The sequence below is a fragment of the Panulirus ornatus genome, chromosome 12 (assembly GCF_036320965.1).
Source record: "Panulirus ornatus isolate Po-2019 chromosome 12, ASM3632096v1, whole genome shotgun sequence".
Lineage (NCBI taxonomy): Eukaryota > Metazoa > Arthropoda > Malacostraca > Decapoda > Palinuridae > Panulirus > Panulirus ornatus.
The window spans coordinates 45,250,968-45,267,994 of NC_092235.1; the positions used below are offsets into that span (position 1 = coordinate 45,250,968).

The 17,027-nt window shown below is 41.4% G+C and overlaps 1 protein-coding gene across 2 annotated transcripts in view; it reads right to left on the reverse strand.

Moving 5' to 3' along the window:
- The window catches only part of LOC139752029 (uncharacterized), a 200,938-nt gene that overhangs the window by 85,980 nt on the left and 97,931 nt on the right, over window positions 1-17,027 (reverse strand). For both annotated transcript variants that reach the window (XM_071667820.1, XM_071667821.1), the window contains one exon: window positions 15,326-15,518. In XM_071667820.1, coding sequence (XP_071523921.1) covers window positions 15,326-15,518 — 193 coding nt within the window. The remainder of the gene's footprint in view (window positions 1-15,325; window positions 15,519-17,027) is intronic.

The following is a 17,027-nucleotide window of genomic DNA, read 5'->3' on the forward strand; positions in this document are numbered from 1 at the left end:
AAATTAAACAACCATGGAGACATCACACACCCCTGCCGCAAACCTACATTCACTGAGAACCAATCACATTCCTCTCTTCCTACACGTACACATGCCTTACATCCTCGATAAAAACTTTTCACTGCTTCTAATAACTTGCCTCCCACACCATATATTCTTAATACCTTCCACAGAGCATCTCTGTCAACTCTATCATATGCCTTCTCCAGATCCATAAATGCTACATACAAATCCATTTGCTTTTCTAAGTATATCTCACATACATCCTTCAAAGCAAACACCTGATCCACACATCCTCTACCACTTCTGAAACCACACTGCTCTTCCCCAATCTGATGCTCTGTACATGCCTTCACCCTCTCAATCAATACCCTCCCATATAATTTACCAGGAATACTCAACAAACTTATACCTCTGTAATTTGAGCACTCACTCTTATCCCCTTTGCTTTTGTACAATGGCACTATGCACGCATTCCGCCAATCCTCAGGCACCTCACCATGAGTCATATATACATTAATAACCTTACCAACCAGTCAATAATACAGTCACCCCCTTTTTTAATAAATTCCACTGCAAGACCATCCAAACCTGCTGCCTTGCCGGCTTTCATCTTCCGCAAAGCTTTTACTACCTCTTCTCTGTTTACCAAATCATTTTCCCTAACCCTCTCACTTTGCACACCACCTCGACCAAAACACCCTATATCTGCCACTCTATCATCAAACACATTCAACAAACCTTCAAAATACTCACTCCCATCTCCTTCTCACATCACCACTACTTGTTATCACCTCCCCATTTGCGCCCTTCACTGAAGTTCCCATTTGCTCCCTTGTCTTACGCACTTTATTTACCTCCTTCCAGAACATCTTTTTATTCTCCCTAAAATTTAATGATACTCTCTCACCCCAACTCTCATTTGCCCTCTTTTTCACCTCTTGCACCTTTGTCTTGACCTCCTGTCTCTTTCTTTTATACATCTCAAGCTCAATTGCATTTTTTTCCCTGCAAAAATCGTCCAAATGCCACTCTCTTCTCTTTCACTATTAATCTGACTTCTTCATCCCACCACTCACTACCCTTTCTAATCAACCCAACTTCCACGCTTCTCATGCCACAAGCATCTTTTGCACAATCCATCACTGATTCCCTAAATACATCCCATTCCTCCCCCACTCCCCTTACGACCTTTGTTCTCACCTTTTTCCATTCTGTACTCAGTCTCTCCTGGTACTTCCTCACACAAGTCTCCTTCCCAAGCTCACTTACTCTCACCACCCTCTTCACCCCAACATTCACTCTTCTTTTCTGAAAACCCATACAAATCTTCACCTTAGCCTCCACAAGATAATGATCAGACATCCCTCCAGTTGCACCTCTCAGCACATTAACATCCAAAAGTCTCTCTTTCGCGCGCCTGTCAATTAACACGTAATCCAATAACGCTCTCTGGCCATCTCTCCTACTTACATAAGTATACTTATGTATATCTCGCTTTTTAAACCAGGTATTCCCAATCACCAGTCCTTTTTCAGCACATAAATCTACAAGCTCTTCACCATTTCCATTTACAACACTGAACACTCCATGTATACAAATTATTCCCTCAACTGCCACATTACTCACCTTTGCATTCAAATCACCCATCACTATCACCCGCTCTCATGCATCAAAACCACTAACACACTCATTCAGCTGCTCCCAAAACACTTGCCTCTCATGATCTTTCTTCTCATGCCCAGGTGCATATGCACCAATAATCACCCATCTCTCTCCATCAACTTTCAGTTTTACCAATATTAATTGAGAATTTACTTTCTTACATTCTATCACATACTCCCACAACTCCTGTTTCAGGAGTACTGCTACTCCTTCCCTTGCTCTTGTCCTCTCACTAACCCCTGACTTTACTCCCAAGACATTCCCAAACCACTCTTTCCCTTTACCCTTGAGCTTCGTTTCACTCAGAGCCAAAACATCCAGGTTCCTTTCTTCAAACATACTACCTATCTCTCCTATTTTCACATCTTGGTTACATCCACACACATTTAGACACCCCAGTCTGAGCCTTCGAGGAGGATGAGCACTCCCCGTGTGACTCCTTCTTCTGTTTCCCATTTTAGAAAGTTGAAAAATACAAGGAGGGGAGGATTTCTGAACCCCCACTCCCGTCCCCTCTAGTTGCCTTCTACGACACGTGAGGAATGCGTGGGAAGTATTCTTTCACCCCTATCCCCAGGGATAATATTTTTTTTTTTTATTTTTTTATTATACTTTGTCACTGTCTCCCGCGTTTGCGAGGTAGCGCAAGGAAACAGACGAAAGAAATGGCCCAACCCCCCCCCCCATACACATGTATATACATACGTCCACACACGCAAATATACATACCTACACAGCTTTCCATGGTTTACCCCAGACGCCTCACATGCCCTGATTCAATCCACTGACAGCACGTCAACCCCGGTATACCACATAGCTCCAATCCACTCTATTCCTTGCCCTCCTTTCACCCTCCTGCATGTTTAGGCCCCGATCACACAAAATCTTTTTCACTCCATCTTTCCACCTCCAATTTGGTCTCCCTCTTCTCCTTTTTCCCTCCACCTCCGACACATATATCCTCTTGGTCAATCTTTCCTCACTCATTCTCTCCATGTGCCCAAACCACTTCAAAACACCCTCTTCTGCTCTCTCAACCACGCTCTTTTTATTTCCACACATCTCTCTTACCCTTACGTTACTCACTCGATCAAACCACCTCACACCAGACAGTGTCCTCAAACATCTCATTTCCAGCACATCCATCCTCCTGCGCACAACTCTATCCATAGCCCACGCCTCGCAACCATACAACATTGTTGGAACCACTATTCCTTCAAACATACCCATTTTTGCTTTCCGAGATAATGTTCTCGACTTCCACACATTCTTCAAGGCCCCCAGAATTTTCGCCCCCTCCCCCACCCTATGATCCACTTCCGCTTCCATGGTTCCATCCGCTTCCAGATCCACTCCCAGATATCTAAAACACTTCACTTCCTCCAGTTTTTCTCCATTCAAACTCACCTCCCAATTGACTTGACCCTCAACCCTACTGTACCTAATAACCTTGCTCTTATTCACATTTACTCTTAACTTTCTTCTTCCACACACTTTACCAAACTCAGTCACCAGCTTCTGCAGTTTCTCACATGAATCAGCCACCAGCGCTGTATCATCAGCGAACAACAACTGACTCACTTCCCAAGCTCTCTCATCCCCAACAGACTTCATACTTGCCCCTCTTTCCAAAACTCTTGCATTTACCTCCCTAACAACCCCATCCATAAACAAATTAAACAACCATGGAGACATCACACACCCCTGCCGCAAACCTACATTCACTGAGAACCAATCACTTTCCTCTCTTCCTACACGTACACATGCCTTACATCCTCGATAAAAACTTTTCACTGCTTCTAACAACTTTCCTCCCACACCATATATTCTTAATACCTTCCACAGAGCATCTCTATCAACTCTATCATATGCCTTCTCCAGATCCATAAATGCTACATACAAATCCATTTGCTTTTCTAAGTATTTCTCACATACATTCTTCAAAGCAAACACCTGATCCACACATCCTCTACCACTTCTGAAACCACACTGCTCTTCCCCAATCTGATGCTCTGTACATGCCTTCACCCTCTCAATCAATACCCTCCCATATAATTTACCAGGAATACTCAACAAACTTATACCTCTGTAATTTGAGCACTCACTCTTATCCCCTTTGCCTTTGTACAATGGCACTATGCACGCATTCCGCCAATCCTCAGGCACCTCACCATGAGTCATACATACATTAAATAACCTTACCAACCAGTCAACAATACAGTCACCCCCTTTTTTAATAAATTCCACTGCAATACCATCCAAACCTGCTGCCTTGCCGGCTTTCATCTTCCGCAAAGCTTTCACTACCTCTTCTCTGTTTACCAAATCATTTTCCCTAACCCTCTCACTTTGCACACCACCTCGACCAAAACACCCTATATCTGCCACTCTATCATCAAACACATTCAACAAACCTTCAAAATACTCACTCCATCTCCTTCTCACATCACCACTACTTGTTATCACCTCCCCATTTGCGCCTTCACTGAAGTTCCCATTTGCTCCCTTGTCTTACGCACTTTTTACCTCCTTCCAGAACATCTTTTATTCTCCCTAAAATTTAATGATACTCTCTCACCCCAACTCTCATTTGCCCTTTTTTTCACCTCTTGCACCTTTCTCTTGACCTCCTGTCTCTTTCTTTTATACATCTCCCACTCAATTGCATTTTTCCCTGCAAAAATCGTCCAAATGCCTCTCTCTTCTCTTTCACTAATACTCTTACTTCTTCATCCCACCACTCACTACCCTTTCTAATCAACCCACCTCCCACTCTTCTCATGCCACAAGCATCTTTTGCGCAATCCATCACTGATTCCCTAAATACATCCCATTCCTCTCCCCCACTCCCCTTACGACCTTTGTTCTCACCTTTTTCCATTCTGTACTCATCTCTCCTGGGAACTGTTCCTCACACAATCTCCTTCCCAAGCTCCTACTCTACCACCCTCTTCACCCCAACACATCCACTCTTCTTTTCTGAAACCCTACAAATCTTCACCTTAGCCTCCACAAGATAATTATCAGACATTCCCTCCATTGCCCTCTCAGCACATTAACATCCAAAAGTCTCTCTTTTTCGCGCAAGCCTGTCAATTAAACGTAATCCAATATCGCTCTCCTGGCCATCTCTCCTACTTTACAAAAAGTATACTTATGTTATATCTACGCTTTTTTAAACCAGGTAATTCCCAATCACCAGTCTTTTTCCAGCACATAAATCTAACAAGCTCTTCACCATTTCCATTTACACACTGAACACTCCAATGTATACAAATTATTCCCTCAACTACTGCCACATTACACATCCTTTGCCATTCAAATCACCCATCACTATCACCCGCACCTCATGCATCAAAACCACTAACACTCTCTTCCACTGCTCCCAAAACACTGCCTCTCATGATCTTTCTTCTCATGCCCAAGTGCATATGCACCAATAATCACCCGATTCTCTCTCCATCATCTTTCAGATTTACCAATATTAATTGAGAATTTACTTTCTTCACATTCTATCACATACTCCCACGAACAACTCCTGTTTTCAGGAGTAACTGCTACTCCTTCCTTGCACTTGTCCTCGTCACTAACCCCTGACTTACTCCCAAGACATTCCCAAACCACACTTGTCTCCTTTTACCCTTGAGCTTCGTTCACTCAGAGCCAAAAACATTTCCAGGTTCCTTCTCAAACCATTACTACTATCTCCGATCCCTAGTTTCACATCTTGGTTACAAAATCCCACACACATATAGACACCCCAGGACCATCTGAGCCTTCGAGGAGGATGGAGCACTCCCCGTGGGTGACTCCTTCTTCTGTTTTCCCATTTTAGAAATAGAAAAATACCAGGAGGGGAGTTTTCTGAACCCCCACTCCCGTCCCCCTCTAGTTGCCTTCTACAACACGCGAGGAATGCGGGGAAGAATTCTTTCACCCCAACCCCCAGGGATAATACACCCCGACTTGTTTGTTAGTTCTTTTTTTTCATTATACTTTTGCACTGTCTCCCAGCGATGCGAGTACGCAAGGAAACGAACTAAAGAAAATGCACTAAACACTCCGGAATCTCCACCTGGCCACACACCATCCCACACACACACACACACAACTCCAACGCGCGTGCGCGCACCACGGGGTGGAGATCATACATACGGGGAGCGGATTCTTTGGCAAATGGTCTACCGCGCCACGGCCTAGTCTCGTAGATACCCTGATAAACCTTATATCCGTTACGAGCGACGTCAACCCACGGTATATACGCACTTAGCTCCTATCCGCGCACTCTCCTCTCATACACACACAAATTTGTAGCGAGACTCACAGCGCACAGGCAACACACATGACGAGAGAATCAAAGCTTTGTGGCGGGAGGCGCGGCAGATTTCCGCACCGGGTCGCAGAGTTTGGTCTCATTCCACACACCTACCACACTACACAAGAAAGAATATAAAATATAAGACGCGAGCGCGATAAGAAGATATGTGTGAAGAGTTATTATTCTAATAAGATCTGGAAGCACACACAAACCAGAAACTATCGCGAGAGAGCGCGACGTGTCGGTCTACGATAAAAATAGATCTCTCTCTCTCTAATATCACTATATCTACTATCTCTACACAAAAACGTTAAGCGATAACGACACCCTAACTCAGCGCGTGAAATAAAGTATATATAGTTTCACTTATAGGAGAAGTAATATATAATGTAGTGTAAGATTTATTAATGTGTGTGTCGAGGAGATAGCGAAAAGTGAGAGTAGCTATCACTCTTTTTGATGATGTAATAAAGAGTGTATTGATGAGTTGGTGTGTTAATATTGGAATGGTGAGTAAGTGAGAGATTTGTTTAGAAGTTGGTTGAGAGGTAGGAATTTAAGGAGGATTAAAAATTTTTGTGTGTCTAAAATAAAAAAAAGTAATTCGAAAAATAAACTGTGTCGTATAATGGGAATGAAAGATCAGAATACGTAGAGGAGAGTGAGTATGTTTAGTTTGAAAATGTGGGAGAGGAGGTTGTATCTAGATAAGAGGAGAAGTAAATAGTTTTATTTGAAATTGTTTAGTGAGCGTGACGAGTAGCGATGAGGTAATATCTATGAATTGTAGTTGAGAGAGTATATTCTCAATAGTATTATGAGAGGTTTGTGTGTGATGTGAGTGAGTGAAGAGAGAGAGCGTAGAGAGAGAGAGAGTATATCTCTACAGAGATGGGTATGATTAACTATATAGATTATAATAATAATGATATATTATTATATAAAGGAATTAGAGAGATAAAATTATTAGGATGTAAAAAAGGGAATTTTAATGGATGGGTAGAAATTATTAAATAAGTTTATTTGGTTTATTATTTATTATTATATAAAAAAATTTAAGTATGGGATAGGTTTAATGATAGGGAGAGAGAAGTGATTATTATATAAGGTATAAGAGTGTTTTAGGGGATAGGATGAGTTAATTGGGAAAGATTAATGTGTGAAGTTTAAGTAATATTATGAGATGATTAAGTTATTTGAATGATAATGTAAAGTAAGAGAATATATGAAGTTTAGTATTTGTGGAGATATGTAGGAGGATTTCTAAAATAAGGACAAACAATAAGCTTACAAGTATATCCAATCGATATGAAAATTTATATCTATGTTATTACTTCAAAATCTCAATCAATACCTCACTTTTAATTTAAAAGAAGAATCATCCAATCTTATAACTCTGTAATTGACTCTCACGCTTATCCCCTTTGGCCGTTGTACAATGCACTAAATGCACCATTCCCCATCCTCAGGCACCTCACCATGAGTCATACATACATTAAATAACCTTACCAACCAGTCAACAATACAGTCACCCCCTTTTTTAATAAATTCCACTGCAATACCATCCAAACCTGCTGCCTTGCCGGCTTTCATCTTCCGCAAAGCTTTCACTACCTCTTCTCTGTTTACCAAATCATTTTCCCTAACCCTCTCACTTTGCACACCACCTCAACCAAAACACCCTTTAATATATATATATATATATATATATATATATATATATATATATGGGCTATGGATGGGGATGTGCGCAGGAGGATGGATGTGCTGGAGGTGGGATGTTTGGGGACAGTGTGTGGTGGTTTGATCGAGTAAGTAACGTAGGGGTGGGAGAGATGTGTGGAAATAAAAAGAGCGTGGTCGAGAGAGCAGAGGAGGGTGTTTTGAAATGGTTTGGGCACATGGAGAGAATGAGTGAGGAGAGATTGACCAAGAGGATATATGTGTCGGAGGTGGAGGGAACGAGGAGAAGAGGGAGACCAAATTGGAGGTGGAAAGATGGAGTGAAAAAGATTTTGTGTGATCGGGGCCTGAACATGCAGGAGGGTGAAAGGAGGGCAAGAAATAGAGTGAATTGGAGTCATGTGGTATACAGGGGTTGACGTGCTGTCAGTGGATTGAAGCAAGGCATGTGAAGCGTCTGGGGTAAACCATGGAAAGCTGTGTAGGTATGTATATTTGCGTGTGTGGACGTGTGTATGTACATGTGTATGGGGGGGGGGGTTGGGCCATTTCTTTCGTCTGTTTCCTTGCGCTACCTCGCAAACGCGGGAGACAGCGACAAAGTATAAAAAAAAAAAAAAAAAAAATATATATATATATATATATATATATATATATATATATATATATATATATATAAATATATATATATATATATATATATATATATATATATATATATATATATATATATATATATATATATATATATATCCCTGGGTATAGGGGAGAAGGAATACTTCCCACGTATTCCCTGCGTGTCGTAGAAGGCAACTAAAAGAGGAGGGAGCGGGGGGCTGGAAATCCTCCCCTCTCTATTTTCTTTTTTTCCCAAAAGAAGGAACACAGAAGGGGGCCAGGTGAGGATATTCCCCCAAAGGCCCAGTCCTCTGTTCTTAAAGCTACCTCGCTAACGCGGGAAATGGCGAATAGTTTAAAAGAAAAAAAAGATATATATATATAAATATATATATATATATATATATATATATATATATATATATATATATATATATATATATAAGAAGAGCGTGGTTGAGGGAGCAGAAGAGGGTTTTTGAAATGGTTTGGGCACATGGAGAGAATGAGTGAGGAAAGATTGACCAAGAGGATATATGTGTCAGAGGTGGAGGGAACGAGGAGAAGTGGGAGATCAAATTGGAGGTGGAAAGATGGAGTGAAAAAGATTTTGAGTGATCGGGGAGGGCCTGAACATGCAGGAGGGTGAAAGGCGGGCAAGAAATAGAGTGAATTGGATCGATGTGGTATACCGGGGTCGACTTGCTGTCAATGGATTGAATCAGGGCATGTGAGGCGTCTGGGGTAAACCATAGAAAGTTGTGTTGGGCCTGGATGTGGAAAGGGAGCTGTGGTTTCGGGCATTATTGCATTACAGCTAGAGACTGAGTGTGAACGAATGGGGCCTTTGTTGTCTTTTCCTAGCGCTACCTCGCACACATGAGGGGGAGGGGGATGTTATTCCATGTGTGGCGAGGTGGCGATGGGAATGAATAAGGGCAGACAGTGTGAATTGTGTGCATGTGTATATATGTATATGTGTGTGTGTGTGTATATATGTGTACTTTGAGATGTATGGGTACGTATATTTGCGTGTGGGGATGTGTATGTATATACATGTGTATGGGGGTGGGTTGGGCCATTTCTTTTGTCTGTTTCCTTGCGCTAACTCGCAAATGTGGGAGACAGCAACAAAGCAAAATAAATATATATATAAATAATGTATTTTCCTTCTACTATTTTGCTTTATTGCTGTCTGCCGTGTCAGCGAGGTAGTGCAAGGAAACAGACGAAAGAATGGCCCAACCCACCCACATACACATGTATATACATACACCTCCACACACGCAAATATACATACCTATACATCTCAACGTATACATACATATACACACACAGACATATACATATATACACATGTACATAATTCATACTGTCTGCCTTTATTCATTCCCATCGCCACCTCGCCACACATGAAATAACAACCCCCTACCCCCTCATGTGTGCGAGGTAGCGCTAGGGAAAGACAACAAAGGCCACATTCATTCACACTCAGTCTCTAGCTGTCATGTAATAATGCACCAAAACCACAGCTCCTTTTCCACATCCAGGTCCCACAGAACTTTCCATGGTTTACCCCAGACACTTCACATGCCCTGGTTCAATCCACTGACAGCACGTCGACCCCGGTATACCACATCATTCCAATTCACTCTATTCCTTGCACGCCTTTCACCCTCCTGCATGTTCAGACCCTGATCACTCAAAATCTTTTTCACTCCATCTTTCCAACTCCAATTTGGTCTCCCACTTCTCCTCGTTCCCTCCATCTCTGACTTATATATCCTCTGGTCAATCATTCCTCATTCATTCTCTCCATGTGACCAAACCATTTCAAAACACACTCTTCTGCTCTCTCAACCACACTCTTTTTATTACCACACATCTCTCTTACCCTTACATTACTTACCCGATCAAACCATCTCACACCACATATTGTCCTCAAACATCTCATTTCCAGCACATCCACCCTCCTCCACACAACTCTATCCATAGCCCACGCCTTGCAACCATATAACATTGTTGGAACCACTATTCCTTCAAACATACCCATTTTAGCTTTCTGAGATAATGTTCTCGACTTCCACACATTCTTCAACGCTCCCAGAATTTTCGCCCCCTCCCCCACCCTATGACTCACTTCCGCTTCCATGGTTGCATCCGCTACCAAATCCACTCCCAGATATCTAAAACACTTTACTTCCTCCAGTTTTTCTCCATTTAAACTTATATCCCAATTGACTTGACCCTCAACCCTACTGCACCTAATAACACTTGCTCTTATTCACATTTACTCTTAACTTTCTTCTTCCACACACTTTACCAAACTCAGTCACCAGCTTCTGCAGTTTCTCACATGAATCAGCCATCAGCACTGTATCATCAGTGAACAACAGCTGACTCACTTCCCAAGCTCTCTCATCCACAACAGACTTCATACTTGCCCCTCTTTCCAAAACTCTTGCATTCACCTCCCTTACAACCCCATCCATAAACAAATTAAACAACCATGGAGACATCACACACCCCTGCCGCAAACCTATATTCACTGAGAACCAATCACTTTCCTCTCTTCCTACACGTACACATGCCTTACATCCTCGATAAAAACTTTTCACTGCTTCTAACAACTTCCCTCCCACACCATATATTCTTAATACCTTCCACAGAGCATATCTATCAACTCTATCATACGCCTTCACCAGATCCATAAATGCTACATACAAATCCATTTGCTTTTCTAAGTATTTCTCACATACATTCTTCAAAGCAAACACCTGATCCACACATCCTCTACTTCTGAAACCACACTGCTCTTCCCCAATCTGATGCTCTGTACATGCCTTCACCCTCTCAATCAATACCCTCCCATATAATTTACCAGGAATACTCAACAAACTTATACCTCTGTAATTTGAGCACTCACTCTTATCCCCTTTGCCTTTGTACAATGGCACTATGGAAGGATTCTGCCAATCCTCAGGCACCTCACCATGAATCAGACATACATTAAATAATCTTATATGCCCATATGTGCACATATACATACACATATGCAGACATTACATACACACACATGAACATATACTTGTTTGACTTCATCCATTCCTGGCAAAACCACACCCCACAGGAAAAGAGCAATGCTATCCCCTGCTTCAGCGAGAAAGCGCCAGGAAAACGGATAAAAAAAGGCCAATTTACTCACATTCAGCCTCTAGCTATCATGTGTAACAGCTCCCTATCCACATCCAGGCTCCACAGACCTTGCCAAGGTTTACCCCAGATACTTCAAATGCTCTGGTTCAGTCCACTGACAGCATGTTGACTCCGGTATACCACATTGTTCCAATTCACTCTATTCCTTGCAAGCCTCTCACCTTCTGGTACGTTCGGTCCTGATCACTCAAAATCTTTTTCACTCCATCTTTCCACCTCCAATTTGGTCTCCCACTTCTTGTTTCCTCCACCTCTGACACATATTTTCTTTGTAAATCTTTCCTCACTCATTCTCTCCATATGTCCAAACCATTTGAACACACACACTCCTCTGATCTCTCAATCATACTCTTTTCATTTCCATACATCTCTCTTACTCTTACACTACTTACTTGATCATACCAATATACACCACATATTATCCTCAAACACTTCATTTCCAACACATCCACCCTCCTCCATACAACCCCATCTCTAACCCATGCCTCGCAACCATATAATTCAAACTACTATTCCTTCAAATATACCCATCTTTGCTCTCCAAGATAATGTTCTCCCCTTCCACACATTCTTCATCGCTCCCAGAACCTTCGCAACCTCCCCACCCTGTGAATCACTACCACTTCCACTGTTCCATCAGCTGGTAAGACCAACCCCAGATATCTAAAACACTTCACCTCCTCCAATGTTTCTCCATTCAAACTCACACCCCAATTAACTTGTCCCTCAACCCTACTGAATCTAATAATCTTGCTCTTATTCACATTTACCCTCAATTTTCTCCTTTCACACATTTTTTCAAACTCACTTACCAACCTCAGCAGTAACTCACATGAATCAGCCACTAGAGCTGTATACTTAGCGAACAACAACTGACTCCCTTCCCAAGCCCTCTCATCCACAACAGACTGCATACTTGCCACTCTATTCAAAACTCTTGCATTTACCTTACTCACCACCCCATCCAAAAACAAATTAAACATCCATTGGACATCACATAACCCTGCCACAGACCGACATTAACTGGGAACCAATCACTTTCCTCTCTTCCTACTCGTACACATGCCTTACATCCTTGGTAAAAACGTTTCACACTTCTAGCAACTTACCTCCCACACCATATACTCTTAAAGCCTTCCACAAAGCATCTATATTAACCCTATATGCCTTCTCCAGATCCATAAATTCCACATACAAATCCATTTGCTTTTCTAAGTATTTCTCACATACATTCTTCAAAGCAAACACCTGATCCACACGTCCTCTACCACTTCTGAAACCACACTGCTCTTCCCCAGTCTGATGCTCTGTACATGCCTTCAACCTCTTAGTCAATACCCTCCCATGTAATTTCCCAGGAATACTCGACAAACGTTTGCTTCTGTAGTTTGTACATTTACGTTTTTCCCCTTTGCCTTCGTGATATAGCAGTATGCATGCATTCTGCCAATCCTCAGCCACTTCACCATGGTCCATCCATACACTGACTATCCTTACCAACCAATCAAGAACACTGTCACCCCCTTTTTTAATAAATTCCACTGCAATGCCATCAAAACCCACTGCCGTGCCAGAGTTCATCCTCCGCAAAGCTTTCATTACCTCTTCTCTTCACTAAATCATTCTTCCTGACCATCTCACTTCACACACCACCCCGACCAAAACATCCTATATCTGCCACTCTATCATCAAACACATTCAACAAACCTTCAAAATACTCACTACATCTCCTTATCACTTCTTCACTACCTGTTACCACTTCCCCACTTGCTCCCTTCACCAATGTTTCTATTTGTTCTCTTGTCTTACACAGATTATTTACCTCCTTCCAAAACATCTTTTAATTCTCCCTAAAATCTAATGTTACTCTCTCACCCCAACTCTCATTTGCCCTGTTTTTCAACTCTTGCACCTTTCTCTTGACCTCTTGATGCTTTTTTTTATACATCTCCCAGTCATTTGCACTACTTCCCCGCAAATATCGTCCAAACGCCTCTCTTTTCTCTGTCACTACCAACCTTACTTTTTCATCCCACCACTCACTACACTTTCTAATCTGCCCACCTCCTACCTTTCTCATGCCACATGCATCTTTTGTGCAAGCTATCACTGCTTCCTTAAATAAATCCCATTCCTCAAATACTCCCTTCATGTTATTTGTTTTCACTTTTTGCCATTATACACTCAATCTCTCCTGATACTTCCTCATCCAAGCCTCCTCTCCAAGCTCACATACTCTCACCACTCTCTCTCCTCCCCAACATTCTCTTTTCTTTTCTGACAACACTACAGATCTTCACCTTCGTCTCCACAAGCTAGTAATCAGACATCCCTCCAGCTGCCCCTCTCACCACATCAACATCCAGAAGTCTCTCTTTTACAAATCTATCAATTAACACGTAATCCAATAATGCCCTTGGACCATTTCTCCTACTTACATATGTATACATATGTATATCTCTCTTTTTAAAGCAAGTATTCCCAATCACCAGTCTTTTTTTCAACGCACAAACCCACAAGCTCTTCACCATTTCCGTTTACAGACTGAACACCCCATGCTCTCACTTTTTGCTATTCTACACTCAATCTCTCCTGATACTTCCTCACCCAAGTCTCCTCTCCAAGCTCACTTACTCTCACCACTCTCTTCTCCCCAACTTTCTCTCTTCTTTTCTGAAAACCACTACAAATCTTCACCTTTGCCTCCACAAGACAGTGATCAGACATCCCTCCAGCTGCCCCTCTCACCACATTAGCATGCAAAAGTCTCTCTTTTACACACCTAACGATTAACATGTAATCCAGTAATGCCCTTGGACCATCTCTCCTACTTACATACATAAACAAATGTCTCCATATTTCCATACTATTCGCCATTTCCCGCCTTAGTGAGGTAGCGTTAAGAACAGAGGACTGGGCCTTTGAGGGAATATCTTCATCTGGCCCCCTTCTCTGTTCCCTCTTTTGGGGAGAAAAAAAAAAAAAAAAAAAAAAAAAAACGAGAGGGGAGGATTTCCAGCCATCCGCTCCCTCCCCTTTTAGTCGCCTTCTACAACACATCTATCTTTTTAAACCAGGTACTCCTGATCACCAGTCTTTTTTCAGCACACAAATCCACAAGCTCTTCACCATTTCCATTTATAATCTGAACATCCCTATGTACACCAATTATACACTCAACTGCTACATTACTCACTTTCACATTTAAATTATCCATCACTATAACCCAGTCTCAAGCATCAAACTGCTAATATCCTCACTCAGCTGCTCCCAAAACACTTGCCTCTCATAATCTTTCTTCTCATGACCAGGTGCATAAGCACCAGTAATCACCCATCTCTCTCCATCCACTTTCACTTTTACCCACAACAATCTGGAATTTACTTTCTTACACTCTATCACATACTCCCACAACTCCTGCTCTTGTCCTCTCACCAACCCCTGATTTTACTTTCCCAAGCCACTCTTCTCTTTTACCCTTGATCTTCATTTCACTCAGAGCCAGAGCAACCAGGTTTCTTTCCTCAAACATACTACCTATCTCTCCTTTCTTCAAATGTAAAATCATATAAGCAATATTCTGAGAACAGCAGTAAACAAAAGACTTTAAATGAAAGCAAGTGAACTTAGAAAGGTGACTTATGTGATGAAATACCATGAGAAATTGAGTGTAGAATGACAAAAGGTGAGAGTACGTGAAGCAATGGGAGTGAGTGAGGTTGGGGAGGAATTTAAGGAAGCAGTGTTACCATGTGCAAACACTGGGAAATGGCATACTTGGAGAGGTTTCATGATCTGCAAAGAAATGCTTTCTACTACATATACCTTGATCCACTCATATGCAGTCTCAAAGGCTTTATAAATTGTCTCTCCACCTTCCCATCCACCACTGCCATGTATAATCTCATTCCGAAGATCAACCAGATGCATGGGTAGTCCAATGTCAGCAGCAAGAGTATGCAGTGACTGTGACGAATAATAATTCTTCTGTGGCAGTTTCACAATGGCGCTTACAAACCTGCGATGAAAAATTTACATATACTTAATAAAAAGAGCAACTGGTGATATAGTCTCAAAAACTGTGTAAATGTAAAAAAAACTGTCTCTCACCCACAAACTATTCTACTCTTTGGCAATATTCATTAATGCCACTAACCAAAGGTTTGCAATAAATTCTTTAATTCCTTAATAACCTTTTTGAGATTATTCTTTCTACAGATCTTCTTTCAATGTTTTGCTTTACTACTACCTTTGTCTCTTTCTAATTCCAATATCTTTCTGTCTTGGGTATTTTGGATAAAGTAGTTCCTAACTTTCTATCAAGAAGAGGCAAATGGCATTTGCCTTATCTAATCCCTTTCATGGTAGCAATCCTAATATACAAAATACAATATGTGTGGGATATTCTCAAAACTATCTCCAAAAGTTTGCTATAAAAATTATAAACAAAATTTTCTTAATAAAATGATTTCTATCTATCATACTTAGTCACTGTCTCCCGCGTCAGCAAGGTAGTGCAAGGAAACAGACGAAAGAATGACCCAACCCACCCACATGCACATGTATATACATAAACGCCCACACAAGCACATGTACATCTCAACATATACATACATATACATACACAGGCATATACATATATACACATGTACATATTCATACTTGCTGCCTTCATTCATTCCTGTCGCCACCTCGCCACACATGAAATGACACCCCCCTCCCCATTTGCACGTGTGAGGTAGCGCTAGGAAAAGACAACAAAGGCCACATTCGTTCACATTCAGTCTTTAGCTGTCATGTGTAATGCATCGAAACCACAGCTCCCTTTCCACATCCAGGACCCACAACACTTTCCATGGTAAGCAACACAGACATTAACTTCTGTTTTGCAACCAGGCATACGAGGTACTCCAAGAGTCTTTTTAGGCATAAGTATATAAATGTGTGATATTTTTGGAAGCATTTTTGTCACAAACAAATATAACTACTTATTAAGGTTTTTCATCAGTAAAATTCTTCATCTTGTAAGTAGAATGCTGCTTCAAAAGCACAAATTGCAAACACATTTGGCATCATGTATATACTTAAGGCGACAGCATATCAAAACAGTGTATAGGATGCGACTACAAACATCAATATGTATGCTCCAGCTTCAGTAAAGAGAAGAAAAAACAGGTCTATACACCCCAGCCACAAAGAACAGAAAAGAATCACCAGAAAAAAATATAGCTGCAGTGTAAGGATCAAACCTTTAAAAAGCTACAAATGTATAATTACATATTCCTTTGGGAAAGGTTGCAGATGTAAATTCAGCCTGAGGGGGTTTAAAGAATTGGTGCAACCCTTGATGATAATTTTTTTCCATCAAATCTTTCAGTTCACAAGCTTTTTATGAGTTTATGAATGTAGCCAGTGAAAGGATTCAAGGAAACCTACTTTAGCCCTTTTGGGGTAAACTGATACCAAAGCTAGTACTGTGTGGTGATTTTCTTATAAGATGTTCTTAGTTATAACTGGGATCTCAAGG